Source organism: Eptesicus fuscus, chromosome 15, assembly GCF_027574615.1.
Source record: "Eptesicus fuscus isolate TK198812 chromosome 15, DD_ASM_mEF_20220401, whole genome shotgun sequence".
NCBI classification, from domain to species: Eukaryota; Metazoa; Chordata; class Mammalia; order Chiroptera; family Vespertilionidae; genus Eptesicus; species Eptesicus fuscus.
The window spans coordinates 34471415-34498488 of NC_072487.1; the positions used below are offsets into that span (position 1 = coordinate 34471415).

At 41.7% G+C, this 27074-nt stretch overlaps 1 protein-coding gene across 1 annotated transcript in view; it reads right to left on the reverse strand.

Moving 5' to 3' along the window:
• DOCK8 (dedicator of cytokinesis 8) overlaps window positions 1–21267 on the reverse strand; it is a 209809-nt gene extending 188542 nt beyond the window's left edge. The window contains exon 1 of the mRNA XM_008144966.3: window positions 21095–21267. Coding sequence (XP_008143188.2) covers window positions 21095–21147 — 53 coding nt within the window. The 5' untranslated portion in view covers window positions 21148–21267. The remainder of the gene's footprint in view (window positions 1–21094) is intronic.
• Window positions 21268–27074: the final 5807 nt, after the last annotated feature.

The following is a 27074-nucleotide window of genomic DNA, read 5'->3' on the forward strand; positions in this document are numbered from 1 at the left end:
TCCCTAAAGAATGCAGAAAGGAATTTCTACAAAGCAATTAATTTATCCTCTTTTGCCCAACTGAAAGCAGTAGTGCCTGAGCCTTGGCTGTTTCCTGTCAGTTTAATAATAAACAACCCAACCCCTCTTGCCCTCACATCTTGAACCCCATGTGCTCTGCGAGATCTGGTAAATGCTTGTGCCAGGACCTAATGGCAACCTAAAGGACCCTTAGTTGGGGGGATACAGTCAACAAGTTCAGAGGGTCACAAGACATGTCTCCTCCTTACAAAGTCTGTCTTCTAAAATAAGAGAGAGGGCCTTTGGGCCAATGGCAACTTTACAGAGTTTTCTGGATGTTATGAATTTTCTTGATGCTATAATTAAAAGTAACAGGATAATCTTTGAAAGGCCAAAAGTAGCATGGCAGATGAGATACACTCTAACCAACCAGGAATAGAGAAAAGGGGTTTGATATATTCAATTTCAAAGGCAAATTTATTGAGGCTGTCAGATTGGTACTGGGAGTAAGTGGAATGTCACTGCCATTTTTCATTTACTTTCGTGGAGGAACAGGCTGCAGTCTGAGCTGACTGAGCCTTGGATGGTGACTTGTCTTTGCACTGTTTACAGAGTCTGCTCTCAGAGAGGACTCTGGGGTGATGTGAATACTAGGGTGAAGGCAGTTCTCTCCCCAGAAGTCATGCCATAGGTCTTGAAAGCTTGCCATTGGCCCAAGATCTGGGGCAACTTCCCAGCAGTCCTTTGCCTCCATCTTCACCCCATCCTGTGAGGTACCAAGGGAAGTATTTACAGTAACGATGACAGTTACAAAGACACGAGGGGTCAAGGAGAGAAATGAGAAGGTGCATTGGGTTCAACTTGGGAGAGTGTGTTCTCCCTGCTCTAGCACAATCCTCCTTCCCTGAGTCTGCATTCAATTTTGCACTCACCTCCCTCAGTCTCCTAGAATGAAGTAACAACAGCAGGCCACAAGTGCCCATCCAAGAGATTATTATGGTTCTGGGAAGTCCCCCTTTTCCAGAGCCAGGTTTGTTTCCTCACACAGCGATCCTACATTTGGTAACAGCATTGTCTCAGTAAAAATGCAAGTAACTGTGTGAGCAATAACCCACTAAATGCTTAACAGCCACAAACCAATTCATGCTGAAAGGTGGATCCGCTGAAGGCTGGTTTTGAAGGTGGCTTGGGGACAAAGAAGACAGGCAGGTACAGATAGAGCCCTTGGAGACCATGAGTGGATGAGAACCTCAGAACATGCTGAAGTGGGTGGAGCTATGCAGGGAAGGGACTAGGAAGTTGGAGAATCTACAGGCAGCATCACTTATGTCCCAATTTTATTCAGGCTCTGATAGTGGAATCGGGGGTGGGGCGGGGCGGGGGAGGCAGAAAAGAGCACTCGACATAGATAAATGGTGCTCCTTTGAAAAGAAAAAAATGTAAAATTGACCCAATAAATCTAGTCATGAGTCAGGCCATATGATGATAGATAATTCAATGCTGGAGGCTAAGAACAGAGCAATGTTAATCTGTTTTATCAAAAAAGGCACAGGCCAGCCCTAACCGGTTTGGCTCAGTGGATAGAGCGTTGGCCTGCGGACTCAAAGGTTCCAGGTTCGATTCCATCAAGGGCATGTACCTTGGTTTCGAGCACATCCCCAGTAGGGGGTGTGCAGGAGGCAGCTCATTGATGTTTCTCTCTCATCAATGTTTCTAACTCTCTCTCCCTCTCCTTTCCTCTCTGTAAAAAAAAAAATCAATAAAATATATTTTTTTTAAAGACACAGGCCAAGGAGAGTATAGTGGAAAATAGCCAAAGCAAGAGAATTGAGGGGTCCTTCTGGGGTTTGAGGGACACACCCAGGGTGAAGAGTGAGTGAGGCAGTATGTAATTCCTCAGTGTTGTTGCTCCACAGAAAGGTCACCTCAAATGAGGCCCCCCCAACCCCATCAGTTTACTGGAATCTGTATTGTACAAAATACAAGATTCTTTTTCTTGAAGGTATTCAAGTTTCAACACAAAGTTTGCATAGCTTGTTTAGTCTTCTTTTTCTTCTTCTTTTCCTTTAATTTTAGAGAGGATCATAAAAGAACTTTTAAACACAACTTACACTGAGACAATGGAATTTGAAATATTTTAGCTTATTTATAAATGATAATATTATCAACAGAACTTAAACTGGAAATATTCATTTTTTCCAGAGGCTGTCAAGCTTTTGAAACAAAGATTTCTTTGCCATTAAACTAGCCCTTCCATCAGCTCCCTTGGAGGGAGGCACCTGTCCCCAAGAACTTGGTCAGCAGCAACCAGCCTTTTCCAAATGCACTGGCCCACCTGTCCTGATCGACCAACAGATGGACGAGGAAGAAAACATCAGTGGGGCCTTCAGGGGCTATGATGGGGGAGCACCTCCAGTAATTTTTGAGCTTCAAATCTCCACAGCTGCGGAGCACACATCAGACTGAAGTGTGATGGAATTCCAGGGAGGAACCATGCAGACCTGGGAAAGTCTGTCCACATTAATTAATTAATTAATTAATTATCTAATAAATATTTATTCAACGTCTACTATATGCGAGGTGTATGCCAGGCTCTAAAGATTCGAAGGGGAACAAAACTTACCCTCCTGAAGCTTCCAGTCTACTAGGGGTAGGTGGGGAGACGTTAAATAAACAACCACATAAATCTAGTTTTTCAAAATGTGATAAGTACAAATAAGGAGGACTAGAGAGTGCTCTGTGTGTATAAAAGGGGAGTGTAACCTATTAAAGTTTGATCTAAGATCAATTTAGTGGGTTGTGACCAGCATTTAAAAAAATACAATGGAACCGAAAAGAAGAGAAAACGTCAATGTGCATTGGAAACAGTACAAGTTGAATATCGTTTCTTGAAACTTTCGTTTCTGTGTGTGTGTGTGCCCGCATGCAGGTGTGTGTGTGTGTGTGTGTGTGTGTGTGAGAGAGAGAGAGAGAGAGAGAGAGAGAGAGAGAGAGAGAGAGAGAGCTAAATTATAATATAAAGTGTATTGCCTTCGTAGATTGTGGCGAAGAAACTTTGAAAGCTAAAATTGAAGACCAAGTTAAGATTGCGAGTAGCAGGTACCACAGACTGTAAGGATGGATGACAGAGCTGCGGAAAGAAAGGGCGATTGTGGGCCAAAGGGTCCCTTTCTTTTTTTCTTTTTTTTTAAACAAATTTCTTTTTTAAAAATATATATATTTTATTGATTTTTTACAGAGAGAAAGGGAGAGGGAGTCAGAAACATCGATGAGAGAGAAACATCAATCAGCTGCCTCCTGCACACCCCCCACTGGGTTTACATCATTTACACTGTGATGTCTTCCCACAGTGACTTTCCATCATGGGTTTGCAGTGTGGTTCTTAACGTCAGTAGCACTCAGGGGTGGAGAGGTACAGTGGTTTGAAGGGGCCAGATGTGAATGGAAATGTATGTTACACCGAAGCATAGAGAGATCACCTCCCAACATCCCAAACATTCTCTCCTCCATCTGAAAATCAAGTTTCATGCATTATACCACTGAGTTACTTAAGCCCATGAAAGCTGGGCAGTGTTTTTAGTGGATTGTTTCTAGTTTTGACAGTGCGGTGGGGAAATAAAAGTTACAATTGTTAGTTTGAAAATGCATCTTTGTTCCTAGCTAATTTCAGAGAAAAATCAAGTCCGTTTTGGCCCACTCTCATGAAAAGATAGAAAAAAACACACATCCATAAAGTAATATTTGAGCTGTGAAGAGATACCACCACAGGATTTTCAGATGCTGTAAAGCTACCTCTGGTTGTGTTTAGAATGGACACGGTCCATCTCTCTTGAAAATGAATCCTCTGACTTGTCTGAGGCAAAACTAAACACATTACGGCATATGGAAAAAACAAGCTCAACAAATTCCATGGCAAGGCCATGATAAAAAAAAAATAAAAACTTATTTCAGCAAGAGAGTTGGCATAGAGGCAGCTATAGTTGGCAATAACAGGTGATTAAGAGCTTGAGTTGGTCTCAGCTAGACCTGGTTTCCACCACAGCTCTACCATTCACACATCTTGGGGTAAAACTGCATAGCCTTGCTCAGCGTCGGTTTCCAAATCCACACCCTTGGGATAATAAGACCACCCTCAACCTTTTAGGCTCTTATGAGACTTATACAAAGTAATGCATCTGAAGGACATAGTAAGTGCTCCATAAATGCAAGAATTAATTTTTAAAAATAATTATTAGTGATTACATTGTGTCTATGTCTTTTCTCCTGACATGACAAGAAATATACCACTGGTTTTTCAGTTTCTCCTTATTTGTATTAGTCATCCCCTGTCAATGAAGACAAATTATACAGCTGACCTTTCCACTTCTTCTCAATAAAACAGAATTTTGAAAAAAGTCATAGTCAACTTGCTGTCATTTTGATAGGCTGAGGTCCAAATTGCTTGTCAAGGATAGTCTGGCGCCTGGCAGTCATCCCTTTGAGTGGCTCTAGTAGGCGAAGGATTTAGAAAAGGACAGACCACGTGATGTTAGCAAATAAGCCTATCTCAAAAAAACTGAGACCCAGAGAGAGAAAATGTATGATTCTTCTGAGGTTTTTCAGGTTGTGTGTAGCAAACCAAGACAGCTGTGTTTGAGGAGAGGCGAAAGAAAACCTGAATCATCACAACTACTTGATGGGAAGGCTTGAGGTGTCCTTCTCTGAGAGCAGCAGCTGCTATTCAACAAAATAAAACACTTTTTTAAAAATTTACCTACTCCTTCCTTTACTATGGAATAAAAATTTACTAATGTCTTAATCTCAAGTGAAAATTAAGTGAGTTATCAGCTGTTAAAGTGTGTATACTTTTGGGGGGAACATCCTGATTAACTTTAGGTCAAAGAACCAAAAATAATTTTTATTTAAAAAATGTTTTGCTATGTGCACTTCTAACTTTCTGTAATTCACATATATAGCTTTTGTAATAAGAAGCCATTTTTCATTTTAGGAAAACATAGGAAACACACCTGTAGGTCTTCAATCTATAACTCTAGTTGCTATTCTTTAGGATGAATTGCTTATTTTCCTCAATGGTTCCACTTCTTCAACATTTCATTTCTTTCCCATCTCTCATATAAACATTCCTGAGATCACCTGGCATGCATTACATAAGTGGCTTTACCAAATTTCCTCTGTAGTCTTTCAGAACTGCCAGAAGTTTCCATAAAAGTTATTTTTTTGGAAAAGGTAATGGTGTGTCTGTCATCTCTTTCAGTAACAGAAAATGTGAGGTCATGGGGAAATTTAAAGTCCAAATATCCCTTTTGCCTTTACTTCTCCTTCCTTACAAGTTTACCATTAAGTGTGTGCAGTGTGCATGTGTGTGTGGGTGCATGTATGTGTGTGCTGTATGGAGACTGGCTTTGCAAATGAATTAAAACCTTATTTTATGTTGTTGTGGTGGCTGTTTTTTAAATTTTTAAAATGTTTTTATTGATTTCAGAGAGGAAGGGAGAGGGAGAGAGAGACTGAAACATCAATGATGAGAGAATATTATTGATTGGCTGCCCCCAGCACGCCCCCTACTGGTTCAAGTCTGCAACCTGTGCATGTGCCCTTGACCAGAATCAAACCCAGGACCCTTCCATCTGCAGGCCGACACTCTGTCCACTGAGCCAAACCAGCCAGGGCTGTTTGTTGTTGTTGTTTTAACATTTCTCCATCTCTCATTTCAGGTGGATTCACCTTGTCCTTTTTTAGTTTTACTTTTCTGAGCATCTACCAAGAGTGAGACCCTGTGCCAGGTGTATGACATGTCATCTCATTGACTAATTGCAGAAATATGGCACTTGTTCCCATTTTATAGTTGTTTCCATAATATGTGTGTGGTGCTCTTGGATTTATATAGCATTCTCAGAGATAATATTTCATTTGACCCTGTGATGTTGATATTATTATTTCTGGATTACAGATGAGAAAGGGAAATTAAAGAATTTGCATTAAGATGCTCCCACTGAGAATCAGTGAGTGGAGTTGGGACAGTAATCTGACTTGTTTGACTCCTCAAACTCCAACTTGAATATCTACACAGTTTTTTCTCTGCAGTGAAGGCTTTGTGAGTTGTTATTATCACTACAACTGTTAACATGAAGAAGGCTGACTATTTCACAGGTTATTAAAATGATTAAAAGGCAAATAAAACAGGAGGATTCAACAGACCCAAAGTGAAGCAGTCACAAAAAGGAAAGTGACTCAACTGCTCATCAAAACTGTCCTGTCATGGAGAGGAGGCTGGACTGGACACCATTACTCCGCAAGTGGGAGTGAACGTTTTAGAATGCTTCTTTCTCTTATACCAGAAATATCTTGTTTCCTGCCAAATAAAATATTAATTCTAAGTTAATCATTCAAACTCAGTTTAAAAATATCTTAATCTTGTGGGTTTTTCCTATAATATTTTAAAGCTGATTGATCTAAAAAAGAAAATGGCTGAACACTTTGGCTCCTTATCCATCTGTGGGATTTCTAGAAAGTGTTCAGTTGCACACAACACTTCTGGTGTCGTTGACTGTGATTTTAAATGGTTTTTCTACTATAAGCTACCCTGCCTTACAGATTAATTATTCTTACTGTCTCCTCCTCAAATCTCAGGTGCTTCAGCCATATGATTTGGGTTTTGCTTCCTTTGTAGCCTCCACACTCATCTCCCTGTGACTTAGACCACATGGTTATTAACTGTCTGCCACCAGCACAGCAGACTAGGCCGACACATATGTTTATTGGCTCCTCCTTTGGGACTGGGATCCTGTAGCACTGATGGCTAGCTGACTCCCAAAGGTTCCTGCTCCCCTTTCACAGTGAAGAGTTGTCGATGTAAAGTGGCTGCCAGACAAGAACTATATTCCCCAGCCCTCCTTGTGTATTAATAGACCTTGTAAGGGATCCTCGTTGATGGAATGTGACTGGAAGTGATGTGTACCAATTTTGAGTTGAAGTGTTTAAAAACTAGATACACAATCTTTCACTCCCCCTTCTTCAGGGTCCCTAGCTGAATGATGCCAGAATAACCTGAAACTCACAAGATGGCACAGCCATAAGGTGGGAGCAACCTGGGTCCCTTAGTCACTGCTTGAGGGAGAGCTACCTGACATGCATCAGACTGTAACATGACTATGAAATAAGTTTTAAGGGGGGGCGTTTAATCCACTGAGATTTGAGTACTACTTGTTACAGTAGATAGTTTACTTGATGAATATTGGACCCATAAGCCCAGATATCCATCCTCATTAGGCCAGGGTCCTAGAATTAGACAAGCTTGAATCTGCTATAATTATTAATGGGGTGGAGGTGCCATGATGCCACAACAGAAGTTCTGTCACTAATTCACATCCACAGTAATTATCGGGAATCACAGCAGAGACCATTAGTTGCCTACCGATAGGCATTATCCCCTTCCTTCTAACTCAGTCCTTCTTTTGTTAGGGATGGCCATGTGCTGGTCTAATAAAACTGCACTTGCCAACCTCCCTTGTAGGCAGAGTTAACACAGATATGACCAATGAGATCTCTCTAGCAAATGCCATTGTGTGAGTTTCTAGAAAATTTCCTAAAGGGGAGCCAAGTTGGCTGCCTTGCCTCTTTTGCCTTCCCTCTTCCTCCTGTCTTCAATGTTCTTGCAATGCATAGAGCAGGCGTCCTCAAACTATGGCCCGTGGGCCACATGCGGGTGTTTTTGCCGTTTTGTTTGTTTACTTCAAAATAAGATATGTGCAGTGTGCATAGGAATTTGTTCATAGTTTTTTTTTAAACTATAGTCCGGCCCTCCAACGGTCTGAGGGACAGTGAACTGGCCCCCTGTTTAAAAAGTTTGAGGACCCCTGGATAGAGTTTCAGTAGCTCTCTTGTGACCATGAGGATGAGAGCCACATGCTAAGGATGGTAGAATCAAAGACACAAGGTATCTGGGTCTCCAGTGGTATCTTGGGCTATCATACCAAGCCTGGATGGCCAACCACTAGAATTCTTGTTATCTAAGAAAATAAATAAGCCCCTACTTTATTTACGCCACTGTTTGCAAAGTGGTCTGTTCCTCGAAGCAGCTAAAAGCCACCCCAACAGATCCAAAGGTGATCCTTCTAAGACAGCCCATAATACATATCTTCCTGATGGGTTGGTGTTTCTGCCTCTCTCCTCCTCTCTCTTCTTCTACTCACTCTAATTCTTCCCAGCCCAAACTTACACTGGACCACAGCAGTCACTGAATTTCTAAGCCTGTTTGATAACTCTTGATAAAAAGCTCACTGGCCTTTTTCCTAGTCATTGAATTTAGCCTCAAATCCTGCTCCTGTGAGTGACAGACACAGCAATTTTCAAGCACTTTCTCTCCCTGATCTTCTCAAACTGCTGCTTCGCCTCTGGACTGGACGGCTCTGCAATCTGGACTCCATCAATGTAATTATGGGATTTAAGAGAAACCCAAGGAGTTATTACGATCATTCACCTGCCTCCAGGCAGGTCTGTGTTTAGCTCTTCCCGACAGATAGCTATCTTCCATGGGCCAAAACCAGAGTCTCTCACAAAGTATGACTCACTGGTAACTTTGAAGAAGTCAATGTAATCTGTTCTCAGTTTCTCTGACAGTAAAACGGGTATTTTGACTTTAGCTAGGAATGACAAGACCTTCTGCTTAAATATATTAAGTTTGAAACGGGATATGATTACTTTCTCTGTTGGGTGTTGTAACCGATTAAAATGGCCCGATATTTTGCAGCTCCTCCCATCAAGAGTCTGAGGCTATCTCCCTATCCTGTGAAGCTGGGCTGCCTTGTGACTTGCTTTGACTAGTGAATGTGGCAGCAGTTATGTTGTATGAGTTCTAGGCTAAGCCTCATGCAGCCTTGCAGCTTCCACCTTCATTCCCTTAGAATGTTGCCTACACCATGTAAGGAATACCACGCTACACTACTGAGGGACAGGAGACCACGTGAAGAGGGACAGCCAACACCAAGGCTGGGACATGGTGCGTGAGGCCATGTTAGCCTCTCCAGCTTTAGTCGAGCCACCAGGTAATTGCAGCTACATGAATGGCCACACACAGCAAGACCAGCAGAACTACCTCAGTGAGCCCGACCCGAACTGCCACAGGATCAGGAGGAAGAATAAGTCACTGAACTGTGACAGCAGGGCCTTGCTTCCTCTGAAGCCCCTAGCAAAGAATCTTTCCTTGCCTCTTCCTCCTTCTGGTGGTTCTTGGTGGGCTGTGGTGTTCCCTGGCTTGTGGTGGTACATCATCAACCACAGCCTCCGTCTTCACTGGCCTCTTCTCTGAGTGTCTCTGTGCCTCTTCTTATATGGACATCAGAGACTGTTTTTAAGGGCCCACCCTCATCCAGTATGATCTCACTTTAATTACATCGGCAAAACCCTATCTCCAAAGTAAGATGACATTCACAGGTACCAGGGCTTAGGAATCTTTTGGAGGGACACAAATCAACCCACAATAGGTAGTTTGTTAAAGAGCAAAATATTGGTACTCTTTCCTATAATTTTTTGTACTTCAAACTTAAAGAGATAGATGTACAGATAATAAGACAGAAAGGATTATCATGTTCTTAAAGATAACAATGCAAGAGAGAGTCCAAGTATCCCAGGAAGAAAAGATCTAGATAGGGTATTTTACTTATTGTTAGGAGTCTTAGTGCTAATGCAAAGCAACAGGTGTTATACATTAAACAGTCTCGGTCATTCTGATTATCTTTATCCACGTGTAAGACTTATTTTATGAGAATAATAAACAGGCCTTTCTCTAAGATCAGAGCATACTGTGTCCAGCATCGCATATTATATCTGTGTAAAAGTCAAATTCTGTCAGAACCTCCTGGTTACCGCTGTCCCACTTCTCTTCTGCCTCGTCCAAACTTTTTAAAGGAGTGTCCTCTACCAGCTTCCTCCATTTCCTCCGAATTGACTCCCTCTGTAACCCTGTGAAATCTGACTTCCTTCCCCACAACTTCACAAAAACTGCTGTTTCAGAGGTTCACACTGACCCCCGTCAAGGCAAATCCAATGGCTCTTTATTTGTCCTCATAATTTGGCATCTGACCTTTTTAACTGCCTTGTTAGCTTCCTTTTCTAATACTACCTTAGTCAGCCATCTCTTGGCCAAATTCTTCTTTTTGTAGCTCTTTCTTCTTGTACCAACTGGCGATGACTCTTCACCTACGCCCATTCCTTTTCCCTTCCACTATACTTTCCCACTTAGGAAATGTGTCCATTCTTCATCCCCACTCCCAACTCACTGATGGCTCCCTAATTAATACCTATTTTCCATTTTGATTTAATATTCAAGCCCTAAGCCTATATCTCAAGCTGCCCAATGAAAACGTTGCCTATTTTATGCTCATCTATATTAGTTAGGGTAGACTCAGTGATGCTGTGTTAACAAATAGTCCCAACGTCTTAGTGGCTTGCAAAAACGAGCCACTCCAGAAGGCAGGCTGACAGATCAGCCTCTGTCTGGAGTACCGCTGGTTGTGTAGAATAGGGCAAAGGTGACATGACAAAGGTCAGGCTGGATCGTAAAGCTTCACCTTGAAGTGACCACATCACCTTCAACAAGGTGAAAGTAAAATCCACTCTCAAAGAGGGACAACAAACATATGTAAGTGTGCAGTCTACTACATTCTCTTAAACAAAAACTCTGTAAGAGAAGTACAAAATTATCCTCCCAAAACTAACTCTAATTCCTAATTTTCACAATTTCTCATTGGCACCATCCTTATCCAATGTCCTCAGAATGGCAATTTTGGTGTTACCTCTTTTATAAATATTAGTTTGTTACAAAAGCAGTCTTTGAAGAAAATTGGGAAAACTATACACATACATATACTTCACATATATTTAGAAATACTAGTATATACCTAAATCAATACTATTACCCAAGTATAACACTTATATATATGTGGGCATATGTCCTTATGGCTCCCTCCCTATTATATGTATTACCTCTCTAGTGAGATGTACGCATATTCATTTTTTAATTAAAATATCATTATATATATATATATACATATATACATGTACATACATATATATATATAGCTGTGGCTGTTAAAAAAACGTATCAAGATAAGTTTTTCAACATTTTCTTTTCCTTCCTTATTTAAAAATTTCAGATGATAATGACTTGCAAATTTAAATATTCAGCTATGACCTCTCCCGTGAGTCTCAAATTCCTAAACAAAACTACATAGTCGATAATCCCATCTGAATTTCTAACATGCACCTTAGACTTAATATGTCCCCAATTATGTTCTTGATTCACCCAAAAAGCCTGCTCACCCTCCAGTCTTTTCAATGTCTGTTAAAAGCATCAGATCCACCCATCACTCCATCATTGGAGACATCTTGATTTCTCTTTTTCTCTCACTGTCCCTTACCCCACACCCAATCCATCAGCCCAATCTCTAAAATACACTTAGAGCTGACTGCTTCTCTCCCTCTGTAGTGGTCCTGCCGCCATAACCTTTCCCCAGGACACTGCACCACCTCCCAGCTGCTCTCCTTACTTGTTTCTCACATGGTAACCAGAGAGATCTTTTAAGCACAAAAGTCAATTACACCACGCCTCTGCTCCAAAGCCTTCCCACTGCACTTAGAAGAACATTTCAACTTTCCCCATGATTTACACAGCCTTTCCGTGGTTTGGTTTCTGCCTATTTTTCTCTTCTCTCTACCCCTCTCTCCCTCATTCACTCTACTTCAGACACACTCGTTGGCTCTTTCTTTTCTTCCAACACACCAGACGTTTCCCAGCAGCCCCAGCACTTACTAATTCCCCTGCCTGTCTTGGCCAGAGTTCTCTCCTCAGGAATGCGTTCCTTGACCATTCTCTCTAAGGTATCCACACAGCCCCTTCAGGCCCTTTTACATTCTCTGCATAGCATTTATGGTATCTGATATTTCCTTGTTTATTTCTTTATTGTGTTCCCATTGGAAAATTACTTTTTCCTTTAGAAAAACAACCTTGTCTGTCTTACAGCTCTATCCTCTGCACTTAGAACACTGCCCTCGATATTCATGAAATGAGCACATGAATAAATATTTAGTTGCTTTTCCAGTCCAGCTGATTCCTTTGGAAGTACCTGTAGACATAGTCCCCTTTCTTTCCATTCTCCTTACCCAAGCCTAATCCCAGACCTCAACATCTCATATTGGAATGACTGAAGCTCCCTCCTTATCCCTCTTATTCAACCCCCTCCAATCCATCTGCTTACTAATCGTTATTCTTCCCATTAGTTCAGTTTCTGACACTCACCTCCTTGTCCTTCAGGACCTGGCTGAAGTCTCACCTCCTCACACCCCCCCCACCCCCCCAGGGCTGCTGCAATGTCTTCCCCTCTGAGTTCTGTCAACATTCCTGTCATTAACCCTTACCCAGCCAGAAAACACCATCTCCTGTGTTCTCCATCTTTTCCATTTATGTTAACTTGCTTACTCCAGCTGAATTCTGAGGGCATATACTGGTTTGTTTATGGTTTTGTTTGTTTGCTTCTCATAATGCCTAGAGAAAGCCATAGGCAATCAAAAAAAAAAAGTTACTGCTGAGTTGAATGAAATTATTGGATAGGCAACAAAATACAACAGGTAAGCTGGCTACTCCTTCTAAAAAGATACTATGAAAACAGAGAGTGAGTCGGAATGGGAGAGTAAAATACTAGGAGGTGAAGCAAACCAGCCAAACTGTCCTCAGGGAGGGGACAACCTTTTTTGGGAGGAGCGGGGAGGAGAGTTAATCCTCCCTGGAGGATATTTTTTCCACAGATTTTAGTGGAAGGGTGGGGGGAAGGGAAGAGAGGAGAGAGGGAGAGAAACATCGATGTGAAAAAGCCACCTCCATGCAACCCAGGTATGTGCCCTTGACCGGAATCGAACCCGCTACATGCCGTCCAGGATGGGAGGTGACAATCTTGTTCCCACAGAGAAGAGATGGTCACCATTGCCTTGAAACAACGTTTAGGTTAAAATGGCAGAATAAGGTGCATTTTAGTGGACTTTGAACCTGACTTTTTCCACTAACACAAAGGAAAGTGGACTGTCATTGTAGTTTAAATTACTGCATGAGGACTAGCACCCCTTAAGCAACTCTAGTTTGTCTCCTTAATGAACCCTGCGCCCCAGGTAGGTAACTCTGATGAGAGCACAGTTTCACCTGAGTGGTCTCAGTCCACAGCAGAAAGCTGAGTACAGAGAACTCCAAGAGTTCCACCAAAGAACACGCTGGCTGTGTGCCGGGGATTGCCCTGTGTGGCAGCCAAGGGAAGCAGAAACTGGGGGAAAGCATTTCTCCCTGTGGCCATTCTCCCCAGTTTGCCTAATTGGAGGAATGGGCAGCAGAGGCGCCATATCTCCCTGAACGGAGGAAAACCAAGCCTGCCCATTCAGTCATTCCAAGGCCAAAATAACAACATAAAGACTTTTGAGCAAATACCATACTCTCTTCTGCTAATCACATACTTTCCTCACTCAAATGTTCTGGCAATAAGACACCATCTTCATTGTTTTGTTTATTTTAGATAAACTTAAAACCATATTACTTAAAAATAAACATGTTATCAACTCAAATGCTTATCTCAGACCAAGTGAAAATCATGGACACATTTATCTGATGGAGAAAATAATGTTTTTTAAGGATTTCCTGGCCATTCCAGGAAATGAGTAATGTGACTATAATGCAAAGAGTGATTGAAAAACATTCTGAGAATGTACACATCTAAATAACTGTTGTTCTCTATAATTCCACACAAGAAGTGCCAGTTTATTCTGATAGAGCTGTCACTTTTGGAACTCTTCTTTCCAATTGATTTCAGAACTACTTAAAGAGGCATGTAAAACATAGCTTCGTTATTTTAGAGTCCCATCTTATCTTTAATTCAAACTGATATTACCTAATTTAACTGGCTTGCTTGAATACTGGCTTATTCCAGAAATCATACAAATCATACTTAGAATATAGTAACCCTCATGAGCTGGATTGAATGAATGAATGAATGAATGAACTATCAAACTAACCAGCCTAGGATTTACAAGCCTACTAACTCATCCGTGTGCCAGAAAGTCAAGAGATGGGAGAAAGTAGGAGGGTCAGTTATTTTACAGTTCTGCATTTCTTAATCTATTTCAGTTTAGCCAGAATATCATTAGGTAATCTGTCTGCTATTTTTATGTTTGGCCTTTCAAAGGGAAGAACAATGAATTTTAAACATTGTATGATGGAAATGCTAGGAAGACTTCATGAAGCCTTTGAGATTTCTGAGCAGAGTGATACTAACATGTTGTGTTAACCCCAAAGCCAATCCCAGAGGAAGAGGAACCCAAAGAAATGTGAAATAAGTCCATCTCTCTCTACTCTGATTCAAGGGAAAACACAAACAGTGAGTTATGCTATCTGGAATCTTATTTTGTAACTAGAGGCCAGTGCACGAAATTCGTGCATGGGTAGGGTCCCTAGGCCTGGCCGGCGATCAGGGCCGATCGTGGCCCCCACTCGTACCCACCTTGGCCTGGCGCCACCCACTCACCTGCTCCACCATCCTGCTGCAGTCCTGCTCTCATAGGAGCCCATCAGGGCTGGCAGTGTGCCGACGCCCACCATGTCCTGTGCCGCCCCTGGTGGCCAATGTACGTCTAACTCCCAGTCAGTCAAACCCCAACCCGTGGGGACAATTTGCATATTAGCCTTTTATTATATAGGATAGATAGATATTCTGACTTTCTATTTGCCATTGTTTTAAAAGGGCTAAAGTTTATGCAAAGAAGGGTAGACTGGACTATATTGTAAAGTAAAAAGCAAGAGAAAGTGTGACAACGAGAGTCTAAGACAGAATTTTGTTTTTGAACATCTGTAGTGTTCTCTTAGTTCCTTAAAAAAAGAACTAAGTTGCTAGAACAATCTACCGTTATCATTAACCCCCCTATTCAATGAACAGAGACAGAAAGTGAGAGGCAGAGGTTACCACCATCTTTAGCTGTATATAAGGCAAAGGAAAGGGGAGAAATACATGACTATTTTAATCCCCAAAGAATGACTTCAGAGGTCATGCAGGGACCTGGAAGAGAAGTTAAACAGGAAGATGTCAGACACATTTAGGAGAGGGGGTCGAAACCTCAGAATAAAGATTTAAAAGAATGATAAAACCCAGCAGGGTGTGAATGTAAGGAAATTATCACACTGAAGGCTACTGATGGGAGTGTAAATAGAGATAACGTCTGGGAGACACTTTGGCCATGTGTGGCAAAAGCCTGAAAAATGTTTCTCTCTTTTGATCAAGCAATTCCACTCCTAGACATTTTTAAGGAAGTATTTTCACTAACACATAAAGATGTATGTATAAGACTGTTCCATTAAGCGCCATACCTTATTTTGAAAAATTGGAAACTATCTTAAGGCCCAATAGTAGAGAGTTAATTCAATAAATCATTGCGTACTCAATAAAGGCAACTTTATACAACCTATGTAAATTATAATGTAGATCTACATGGGTTGACATGGAGAGTTATTCATATTTTAAAATAAAAAACAAATCCTCAGGCAGTATATGCCATATAATCTTGGAAAAATGGAAGGATACGCATCCAAATGTTAACAGCTGTGGTAGAATGTTTGCTTATGGTACTTTTCTATTTCTAACGATGGACATGAATGAAAAGAATAAAGGACAGGAGACGCTCTGGTTCTGCCACTACCATTTCTGTTTTTCTGATCCGGCATTTGAGCTGAATGCAGCGGGACACAATGTAACGGTCTTATACCAAATGCTAACTTTACCATTTGTTTGATTTCACCAACCCCCTGCATACGGATGCCTTCATACATACTTGCAGAGATTTCAGCCTGTCTTTGTTCTGTGTGCCCCCAAACTGTCAATACAGAAAACTGCACCACGACTGTGCAAACTCCAGAAGCACAGGGACTACACTGTATAAACTCTGTTGTGCTTTCCTAGAGCCTAGAGAACCTTAATGGCTGCTGACTGGTAATAAGTTAGGCTGAACATTTTTGGGATAGAGATGGCACATTCCTGTTGCTTTAGCCCTTTATCGTTGACCAAGATGTGAAGAAGCAGCCAGTTGTTGGCCACTACAATGAACGAAGAGCTCCTGTTCCTTAGCCTTCTCCAGCAAGAGTATTGTCGCATGCCTGCCTTCTCAAGGCCCCTATTAAAAACGATGGAAACATCATCCCATTCCATCACTAGCTCTGTGTGGGCATTGACACGGGAGACCTAGTCCCCTGAGCACTATCACATTATGTAATTTTATCTTCTCTTCCATGTAGAAGTAAACATTAGCTTCACGCATACATGTGAATTGTCAGAGCTCAAAATTTCACCCTGGAAAGTGTTTTCTTTTCAATTGCTTAAGATGCCTAGAGTTCAAGTGGCTTTTCCAAGAATCTGAGAGAAAATGATTCTGAATGTGAAAGGCCAAAATTTTGAGTTCAGTTGCCTGAAGCCTCTACTATTGGTCTTTGGTCTAGAACACATGGGACAAATGAAGTAATTCCTGAAAGCACCAACACCCCCCTCTGCCATCACTACTAAAGATCAGCACTGTGCCCAGCCAGCGTGGCTCAGCGGTTGAGCATCGACCTATGAACCAGGAGGTCACAGTTCAATTCCTGGTCAGTCAGGGCATATGCCCAGTTGCGGGCTCGATCCCCAGTGTGGGAAATGGAGGAGGCAGCTAATCAATGATTCTCTCACATCATTGAGGTTTCTATCTCTCCTTCTCCTTTTCTCTCTGAAATCAATAAAAACATTTTTTTAAAAAGAACAGCACTGTTATACTGCAGATATACATTATACATATGAATACATATATATTGCTATACTTGCATCATCTTTGCAGACAAAAGTAGCAAATACTTCTCAGAAAGATCTCTAAACCTTCACCTTGTTCTGGTTCTTATGCTCAAAATTATTGAGGCTGTTTTTTAATGCAATCTGTTTTCTTAGCTCCTTGTTTTGATCTTCCATAAATCACTTGCTAATATTACGCTTAATATTTTGTTCCTTTTTTTACATTGATGAGATAAAGATATATAAAGTTCTTGGCACATAGTAAATACTCAATAAGTGCCAATTTTTTTTAAAAATAAAATGAGATGGCAGCATGGTATAGTGGTTAAGGGGGAGGATTCTGGAGCAAGGCTGTCTGCATTTGAATCGCAGTTCTGCTTCTAATTAGCTGTTTGTGACTTCGGACAATTTTCATAACTTCTCTGTGCTCAGTTTCTTCACCTGTAAAATGGAGATAGTACTGTTCCTACTTTAGAAGGGGTAAATGAGTTATAATGTGTTAATACTTAGGTCAGTACCTGCCATAAAGGAACCATTATATAAGCATAAGCCATTATCATTTATTCTTTCAATCCCGAATGTCCCAAGGGTCATTGATGTTTTTTCTGCATTTTTCACTTTTGTTCTCTTTATCCAAGTTTCTTATTTTATTTTTAATATTTGATCAAGTTCTACATCTATTCTGTGCTTGAAAGAAACGTAAGACTTTGTTTAATGAATTTTCAGAATATTAGTAATATTTTTTATAATCTATGAAAGCACTAAATGCCAGTAATAAATAAAGGTATTGATAAGTCTTGGTGCTCACACAAAAACTGTATTATGACATTTAATGCAGCAGTGCCTGGAATCCCAAATGCAAACATTATTATGAATGGCCTAATTCAGATCTAGTCTCTGGGCACAGGAAGTCAGCATCAATTAAACTGAAATAAGGACAAGTATATAATACTTGTAAGAAATTAAATTTTGTTCTTCCAGCTCAGAAAAAGTCAATGGTGGATTTTTTTTCTCTTATATCTCCCTGAGCTGTGGGTTCTAGAGAAATGGTTAAGTGTAACAAGTCATACAATTACTTAGTGCTTAAAACAAAACAAAATGAAAGTCTTATATGATGATTTTCAACACGTGAAAATGCAGGCTTCATAAGAGCATGAGAGAGCCAGGGCAATTGTGGGGGAATGGGCACCGATGGGCATCCCCCGGTTCCTCCTTCACTTGGCCCTGCCCCTAGACTGGGCAATGCTGCTTGCAAGAAGCCACAGAACTTGAGAAGTGTGGGGACATTCTTTTCCTACTGTGAGGTAAGTCTGCTCACTCTTTCTTGAGGTTGGTGTGGGCAGAACTAGGCTCTTTACAAATAAAAATTTAATACATGAGATTTCAACATTTCCTCAATAGGAAGCATATTAATTTTACCCCATAAACATTTTTAGGGGATAGTTTGTATTATTCTGAGTAGAAAGGTGAGAAAACATGAACCCATGTTGAGTGTACTGATGGCCATATCTCAACACTGTCTTACTTTTGTAAGTTGATCTGTTTAAAAAAATAATACGTAGGCATGCAAGGGAAAACATTTTCTTTTTCAGCTGTAAAATTGCAAAATATCACATTGTTAGTTTGTTTAGATATTAAACACTGACCAGAATACAGAACAATTTGCCAATGCTGCTAGTGAAATGATTTTTTTTAAAAAAAATTAATTCCCTCTTGCTTTTAAAGGAAATTCTTAAGATACATGGATCAAAATAGCTCGTGGCCAATTAAGAGCACAGTTTTGGGGGCAGTTTGTAATCCTAGCTCTACCACTTCTGCTTCTGTGGCCTTGAGAAAACTGCCTGGCCTTATGCAACTACATCTCCAAGCTTCATTTTCCTATTCTATTTGAGGCTTCATGTGAATCTTATAAGATTTTTTGTAAGGATTTAATGATATAACCCATTAAAAATGTAATACAGTGTCTGGGGCATGGTAAGTGATCCATAAATGGTGAATTTTAATATCCTATCAATACTAGGTATGTCCTTAGTAATCCACTCCTTGAAACAATAATTTATGCCAACCTCCTTAGCACAGCTCTTCAACCCCACACACAACATGTTTCAAAAGGGAGAAAGAACCCCCAAAATAGGATCACTCCGTCTTTATTCTTGCCTGAGGATTAGGGAAACTTTTATATTTTATTTAACTTGAGTGGGGCTCTTCTTGGTCAGATTGCATCACACATTCTATTCCACTGGGTGTGTTTGATATTCTCAGCACAGAGATAGACAGTATACGAGGGAGAACATCCACCCCAAGGCAGCTCCAACCAGACACTGGCATCACCATACTCAACCCAAACTGGTCTATGTTTGGAAAGTTCTCCAACGTCAGCTTTTCTTCCGACCTTTCTTTCTTAGGATCTCAAAGAAGTGATCATAGAGATGATGATCACAATGATGAAGTTGATGGTAATGCTGATGAGGATAACTAACATTTATTCTGAACCAGGCACTACAAGGACTCTGTACACACCGTTTCACTTAATCTTCCCGACAGTAATAAAAGATAGGTACTATGATGATTTGAAATATAAAAAAACCAAAGTTTAGAGAGGTTAAATAACTTATCTATTGTCACGTAGTTAGCTTGTAAGAGAGCTCATCTGAGTAGAAAGGTGAGAAAACTCGCGAGCCGCGGTTTGCCGCTCTGTTGACCGAGTTTGCCGACCACTGGCCTAGACTCTCGATTCCAATAATTACAGGCTGTTTTTGTTCCTTGTGATTAAGCCCCTACAGGATTAGTTCAGGTCCTGCTGCTCTCTCTAGATTAACACTGACCAGAATACAGAACAATTTGCCAATGCTGCTACTGAAATGATTTTTTAAAAATTAATTCATCCGACCCACAGTCTTTTTCTGCCTGAGTCACACTTCCTGACATCAAAATTACAAAGATGGAGGAATAGCGGCTATGACAATTAGTACATCCATCAGTAACTTCAGTTTGACCCCCATAATCCCCAAATGAATTGCCCCTCCTGTGAAACATAATGCAGAAAAAAAAAAAAACCCATAGGGAGATCGCTGATGTGCCTTATACCTTTTGACCTCCAACATCAATATACAGTACACATTAATAATTAAAATAATTTTAAAGATGAAGAAATAGGTAAGAGAAATGGTTTGCTCACAGCTACACTACAGGTAGAAATAAAATTGCCTATAAAGCTCAATATGCCCTCTGGAAGTCCTTACTGCCTCCTTTATTCTGAACTTCTGGTTTCTTCTTTCAAACCTCTTCACACACTAGCAGCCCATAAATTTCCTATGAAACCAGCCTTTCAAAGGCTCAGCTAAAAGACTAACAAATCCTAGAGCAGTAGAATAATAAGTTGATCCTTCAGGACGAGTTTCATATTATCTTTTAACCAGACAGTCTAGATTTCTCAAGACAAGACAAAAATGTCTCCAAACACTTGTCAGCAGTTTTCAGTGGTTAAAGCACCTCTGGTGAGAACTTGGAGCAGTAAATATGCCCCAATTTAGTTGGTACAATATTGACTGTGAATTGGATGGCGAGTTGGATCCATGTCCTTAGTTCTCTGCTGGAGCGCTATAAATGTAAAAATGTCAGCCACAGGCCATTCCTTTTGTTTATTTAAATGGAGAATTTAAAAAAAAAAAATCACTTTTTTCCACTTCATGGCTCCTTTGGACCAGGGAATAAAAATAGCTATGTCAGCAGGAGCCAAACTTTTTCTGGAAAAATAAAACGAGAGGGGAAAGAGTCCTCCTCAGGACAAGTGAAGTCTTGAAGCAGCTGCCTCAGCGCAAAACTCTCATTTCAGCTCCTTCTCAGAGCAGCGTCTGAGTAAGGCGCCGTTTGTGAGCAAGTCCGGGGCATGCCAACCCTGCGCCCTTCACACTCCCAGGCCCGCCACCTGTCAGAACCCCGGGGGGGGGGGGGGGGGCGCAGGCGGGCGGGGTGGGAGGCGGAGGCGGCCCTGGGCTGCTCTCGGCAGGGACGCAGGTGGCTGAGGACAAGCGCGAGGGGTGGGATTCTCGGAGAGGAGCTGGCTGAGCCCGACGCGCGGGCCAGTGCGCGCTCAGGTGCCCACCGAGGGGACCGGCGCTCCGCGGTCTCAGGCGCGCCCCGCCGCGGACGCCCAGGGGACTCGGTGGCTGCGCCCCCGGGAGCCGCCCCGGCGCCGCCGCCGCGCTCCGCCGGCCGGTGCGGGTGCGGCCGCCCGTCGCCGGGGCGCATCTTACCTGTTGATCTTGAGCACGAACGCGCGGCGCTCTGCGCTCGGCAGCGTGGCCATGGCGCGCCCGCGGGTCGGCCTTTAGGGTCGAGGGGTGCAGACGGCGGGGACGCGGGGCGCCGCACAGCCCTCGCCGCGCGCGCCGAGCGAGACGCCAGCCTCATCTGTCCGTGGAGGCTGGAAACTTCCGCATTTCCACCTTCGGCGCAGAAATAACCCGGGGGAGGGCCCAACCTCCGAGCGGCGGCGGCGGCGGCGGCGAGCCCAGCCACCGGTGCTCGGCCAGGCAGGCGGCGAGCGGGGAGGGTGTGGACACGCCGCGGACGGCCCTCCGGATGCGGCGACCGACGGCGCGCTCTTCCCGAGCCCTGACCTCCGGCAGAAGGGAGCGCGGGCGGGTGACCCGGCGACCACGGAGCGAGGCCGGAAACCCCATCTGCCCGGAGCTGCGAAGCTGCCAGGCGTGTGGGCCAGAGCGGGTCCCGCGCCTTCCGCCCCACGGAGTTGGCGAAGTCGGGGATTCTTTAAGCTGGGCTTTATGTAGGGGTCACCCCATGCCCGGGAGACGGCGGGTTATAAATAAACAAAAAACAACGACACCATGAGTCAGTGGACACTTCCGAATACAAAGCAGCTTTTGGAATGATAATGTCCATCATGCTTCCTGGGGCTCCTTAAATAAACATTAATAACCCGTCCAAGGAATAAACATTAGATACCGCACACACCGTGGGTTTAGATGCTTTTCTCGGGGGAAACACTGCACGTAGTTTTCCTGTGATTCAAGAATATGTTGCAGCCCAGTTTATTTCAGTTTCCGACGGAGAAGTCCAGGAGGAAGCCCAGCCCCAAACTCCAGAAAGGTCAGAAAGTCCCCAATGCTCAGTGCAGTGGGAAAGTCCGTGTTCATTTCAAGTTACTGTAAGGTTTGGTGTAAGGTTTGCTATACTAGAGCACTCTCTAAGGTAATGCCTCTACCCGTCAACTTGCCCTTAAATAAAACACGAAAGCAAGATCTTTTTTGGCTCAGCGTGCGAGCCACTAGCCACATGTGGTTATTGACCAAAGTGGTGGTTAGTCTGCATTAAGGTGTGTTGAATGTGTAAGATATACACTGAGTTTTGAAGACAGTTTTTTAAAAGTCAATGCAAAATATCCTTGTTAATGATTTTCATGTTGGTCACATGTTGAAATGATGCTTTTCATACATTAGGTAAGTAAAATATATTATTAAAATTAATTTCACCTGTTTGTTTTCCCCTCTTTAAAATGTGGCTTGCATGAAAGAAAATTTAAAATTTCATCTGTCAGCTCACATATGGGGTCATATTATATTCCTATTGGACGGTGCTAGTTTGCAGTTTACAACTCCATGCTAAAATGCCTGAGCACTGAATTCCCTCTGTCATCATCCCTCCTCCCCCCATTCCTGTCTCTGGTCTTGGCTGCCTCAGGTAGTTTAGCCACACGACAGAGCTGGTTAGGTAACTTTTGCTTCTGAATATCAATGCCTTTAAGAATATAAGACAAGGTTCAGTCTAACATTGCATGGACATGAAAAGAGGTCCAAAGAAAAGAAAGCGTTTTTTTTTTTTTGTTTGTTTGTTTTTAGTTCACTGTGTAGTAAGTCAGCCTTTTAGATGGGCTTCTCTGAATTTCTGGGTGTGTGTGATATACACTTCCATACACGGTGAAAATATACAGATTTCCATACAAACACACAAAGATTTAGAACTTGCTAAATTCCCCTAAGTATTTTTTACTGCACTGAGATTTAGAAGTGTAGGGCAGGAAAAATAATTTTCCTTCTCCCCTTTTAAGTTCTTCTGGCTGGACCAATAATCAAATCCATGTGAGACAGATTAATAGGAGAAAAATAACCAAATTCATTACGTATGTATATATGGGGTTTCCACAAGAATATGGGCCTGGAGGAGAAACGGGGCAGTTGAGGCTTATATGACATATTCCATCTTGAGCGAAGGAGAAGGGGGTTGTGGTTTGGAATTTCAAAGGTCAGAAAGGCAATTTATAGGGAGCTGGAAAAGCAAATGTTTGGTAAACAAATGTTTGCTGGGCCATCTTTAACAATGGGACCCAGGGAGGACTTTGGTCAAGAACTTGCTAGGTTCCGCCCTGTCACACGAGTTCATATTAAACTGTAGTTACCTATGATGATAGCTCCCTTTTGGGGGCAGTTCTCCATCTAAGTTCTTTTAAGCAGTTGGGGGAAGGTCAAAGGTTTTCCCTGAGCCTTTTCTTTCCTAAAAATAACCAGCTTAAAATAATCAATATCCCAAAAGGCATATTTTGGAGTGGCAAATTCTGCCCACCTCCCCCATAAGCAAACATTTAGGTAGAAAAACACTAATACAACAATTCTATGAGTACTTCTTCAAACTGGGAACAAATAGATGATTCAGAGGAAACATTTTAAACCAGAGTTTTCAGTTCACTGTGTAGTAAGTCAGCCTTTTAGATGGGCTTCTCTGAATTTCTGAATGTTTGTGATATACACTTCCACACACAGTGAAAATATACAGATTTTCATACAAACACACAAAAATATAGTGAGAGCACCATAAATTTTGAGAATTTTCAATCAAGGAAATATATAGAGAGAGAGAGAAAGAGAGAAGGGGGGGAATCCTAAAATCTCCCATCTTATGTCAGCTCATGCTTTATTCTACTTAGTATTTGGTACTCAACTATGAAGGTTAGGCCAGGATTACTATCCTCCATGCCGTCATTTCTCTGATGGTTAGAAATGACTCCAATCCCCCTCGTTGTCACTCTGTCCAAAGCATATGTCAAAGGCCTCTTTCTTCCCACACTTTGTGACCTCTCTTGGCCTTCCTCTTTCTGTGTATCTTTGTGTCTTTTGATTTTGTTTTCACCTTCATAAGATTCCTCCCTTGACTTATATGACAGACCTTCTCTCAATCATCTCAAATTTCCCTCTAGTTTTCCCCACATCTTCTTTTTCTTACCTCTCTGGAAAGCCAACCTTCTTCTTTACATTGTATCTTACCTATTTTGTTTAACAAATAATTAAATAACACTTACCTTGCCCTGATGGCATTGCCCGAGGGTCAAGGGTTCGATTGGGTCAAGGGCATGTACCTGGGTTGCAGGTTTCATCCCTGGTGTCTCTCTCACCATGGATGTTTCTCTTTCTCTCCCTCTCTCCCTCTCTCCCTCTCTCCCTCTCTCTCTCTCTCTCTCTCTCTCTCTCTCTCTCTCTCTCACTTTCTCTCTCTCTCTCTCTCTCTCCTCTCCTCTCTCTCCCCTCCCCCCTCCCTTCCATTCTCTCTAAAAATCAATGGAAAGAAGAATATCCTTGGGTGAGGATTAACAAAAACAAACAAAGTAGATAAATACAAACACTTACCTTGTACCAGAGCCTGTTCCAAGCTCTTTACCAGCATTAATTAATTAATTAATTACAGCCATTAAGTAACTAACAGTATCTCTATTTTGCAAGTGGGAAAACTGAGGCTCAGAGAGGTTGGCTTGCCCAAGATCACAAACTGGTAAGAGACAGAGTCATTTCCAATCCTGAAGTTTTGCCTATCTCCCAGGTATTTCCACTTGAATATATTTAAATTCCACATATATAAAACTAAAACTCTCCACCTCCTCTACCCAATTGTAAGCTTGCTATCCCTCCATACTCACCCATTTCTGTTGGCGGGACTATTTCTCTGTTTGCCAGGTTTAAAGCTTTGGAGTCATCTAGTGGGGGAAAGCAGGAGGAAATCTGGTTCTGGCTTCAGCTTTTCACTACTGTGTGATCCTGAGCGAGTCACACCCTGCTTGGATCACAGAGTGCTTGGTCTTAGAATGACACCATCCGTTCACCGCTCTGAACTTTATGATTGTTTCAGCTCTAGCTTCTTCCTCTTCTTTACCCTTCAAATCTACTCATCTACCAAGGTCAGTCATGTATTCTTTATTTTTATGAACATCACTCCTTTATAAATATCACTGTTCTTACTGCTTCCATTCTAGTCGGGCCCTTGTAAATTGATATCTGAATAACAGAAATAAGATTGAAAATGGCCTCCTTGCCTGTACTTTCTCCTTATTTCAATTGAACCTGACTCTACCACTGTATTAATTTTACTAAGATATTTGTTTTATCATGTTTCTTCTCTACTCAGTTAACTTTAGTGGCTTCCCATAGTCTCTACAACCTTCTCCAACCGGCTTATAGTGGTTTCTCCACTTCACGTAACTAGCTCTATCTTGTACCTCCCAGAGGGAAGATCTCCCACTTGTCCCTAGAGAAGGAGTGTTTTTCTTTACCTGGGGCCTCCGCTGCTTATGTCATTCTTTCTGCCATCTTTACTCCATATCCTTCAAGGAATATCTGTCCCCATCCTTCAGAGTTTGACTCAAGTTGTTAAATTCCACCTCTCCCTAAAAGAGTATCTCTTTCAGTCTGAGAGCACCCTGTAATTATTAAAAGTGTAGGTGGTCACCAATAAACACACCCTAATGGAATGCAAGGTCTATAAGACTATACAGGAAACTATGTACATTTGCACATCTTCCTTATTCCCCAAACCATTCAAGACCTCCATCAGATTTTATTAAAATTTCACCTTCTGTGATCATCAATTAATATTGCAATGCCCCCTTCCCAAGTCCAGACACTTCCCAACTCCCTTTTCAACTTTGTTTTTTTATAAAGCAATTATCACTCTCTGACATACTATATGTTTTATTTGTTTGTGTGTTTGGTACCTTTCATGTTTCTAGAATATAAATTCCATGGGTGCAGGGATTTTTTTTTGGTCTTACTTATTCATTGCTCTATCTCTATTGCCTCAAAAAAATACCCATCCCATAGTAGGTTGAATAAATGAATAACTAACTGCCTCAGTATTGGACACAACAGAAACTCCATAAATTCTTATTAAAGTGAACTTGAATGAGTGGCCAAGCTTCATGGGTCTTTCAGAAGGAAGTAAGAATCTGTTTCATCTTCTTGAGTATTTCAATTGTGCTGTTCTATGAATGCCTTCCAGCTTTGTTTTGTATTTATCTCTTGCACTGAGAAATGAAACCAGCTCTAGCAAACAGATATCTTTATTGTTGTCTTACAACTGAGGAAAGAGACAGAAAGTTTTGTGTGCTGGTATTTAAAGCCAGTCATAGCTCAGACATTAGAATTTGGAGTTCTTAATTTTCTCCACTTCATTTTTTATATTATCATAAGAAGTCTGTAAATATGGAAAGAATAAAGATTAAGAAACTTTCCCTTAAAATTATCATGGTGATATATACATATACATGCACATATTATACAGTTTTATATGTACACTTTACTATATACAGTATATGAGTATTTTAAATTTAGAATTTAGATCGTATTCTAATGTACAATGTTATTTCATATTCAATAGGAATATTCATACCATAGAATTTTATAACTAGAAAGACCTTAAAGTAAGTTATGAATAAATTAATTCTCTCATGTTTGTTCCTTCTATTTATTCCCCAAACATTTACTAGGGGGTTACCTTATGTCAGGCTTCTGTACCAAATGACACTAATGGCAAACAATTAACAATATTTCCTCTGACTTCCTAGAACTCATGGTTTAGGAATGAGCCACACATTATGAAGGATGAAAGAGGCTTGAGTTCCGTGTGTCCATGCAGGAGCATTTGCCACACAAATTCTGTGAGTGTGAGGAAGCACAGAGAGGAAATGATTTATTCTTGCGGAGAGGGTGATGGCAGAAAGACTGACGCTGAGGAAAGAATGACTTGCCGATGAAGTGACATGGGAACTAGGTCTCAAGTAGGCATTGGAGTGTGTTCAAGATGTTTCAGGCAGAAGAAACACTATATGCAAAGGCAGAGAGCCTGGAGACACCACTGCCTGTCGCAGGAATTAAAAGGGAGATGGGAGCTCAGGGGCACAGAGTAAAGTGGCAAGAAATGAAGCTTTGAAAGTGGGCAGGGCCTGAGTTTGAG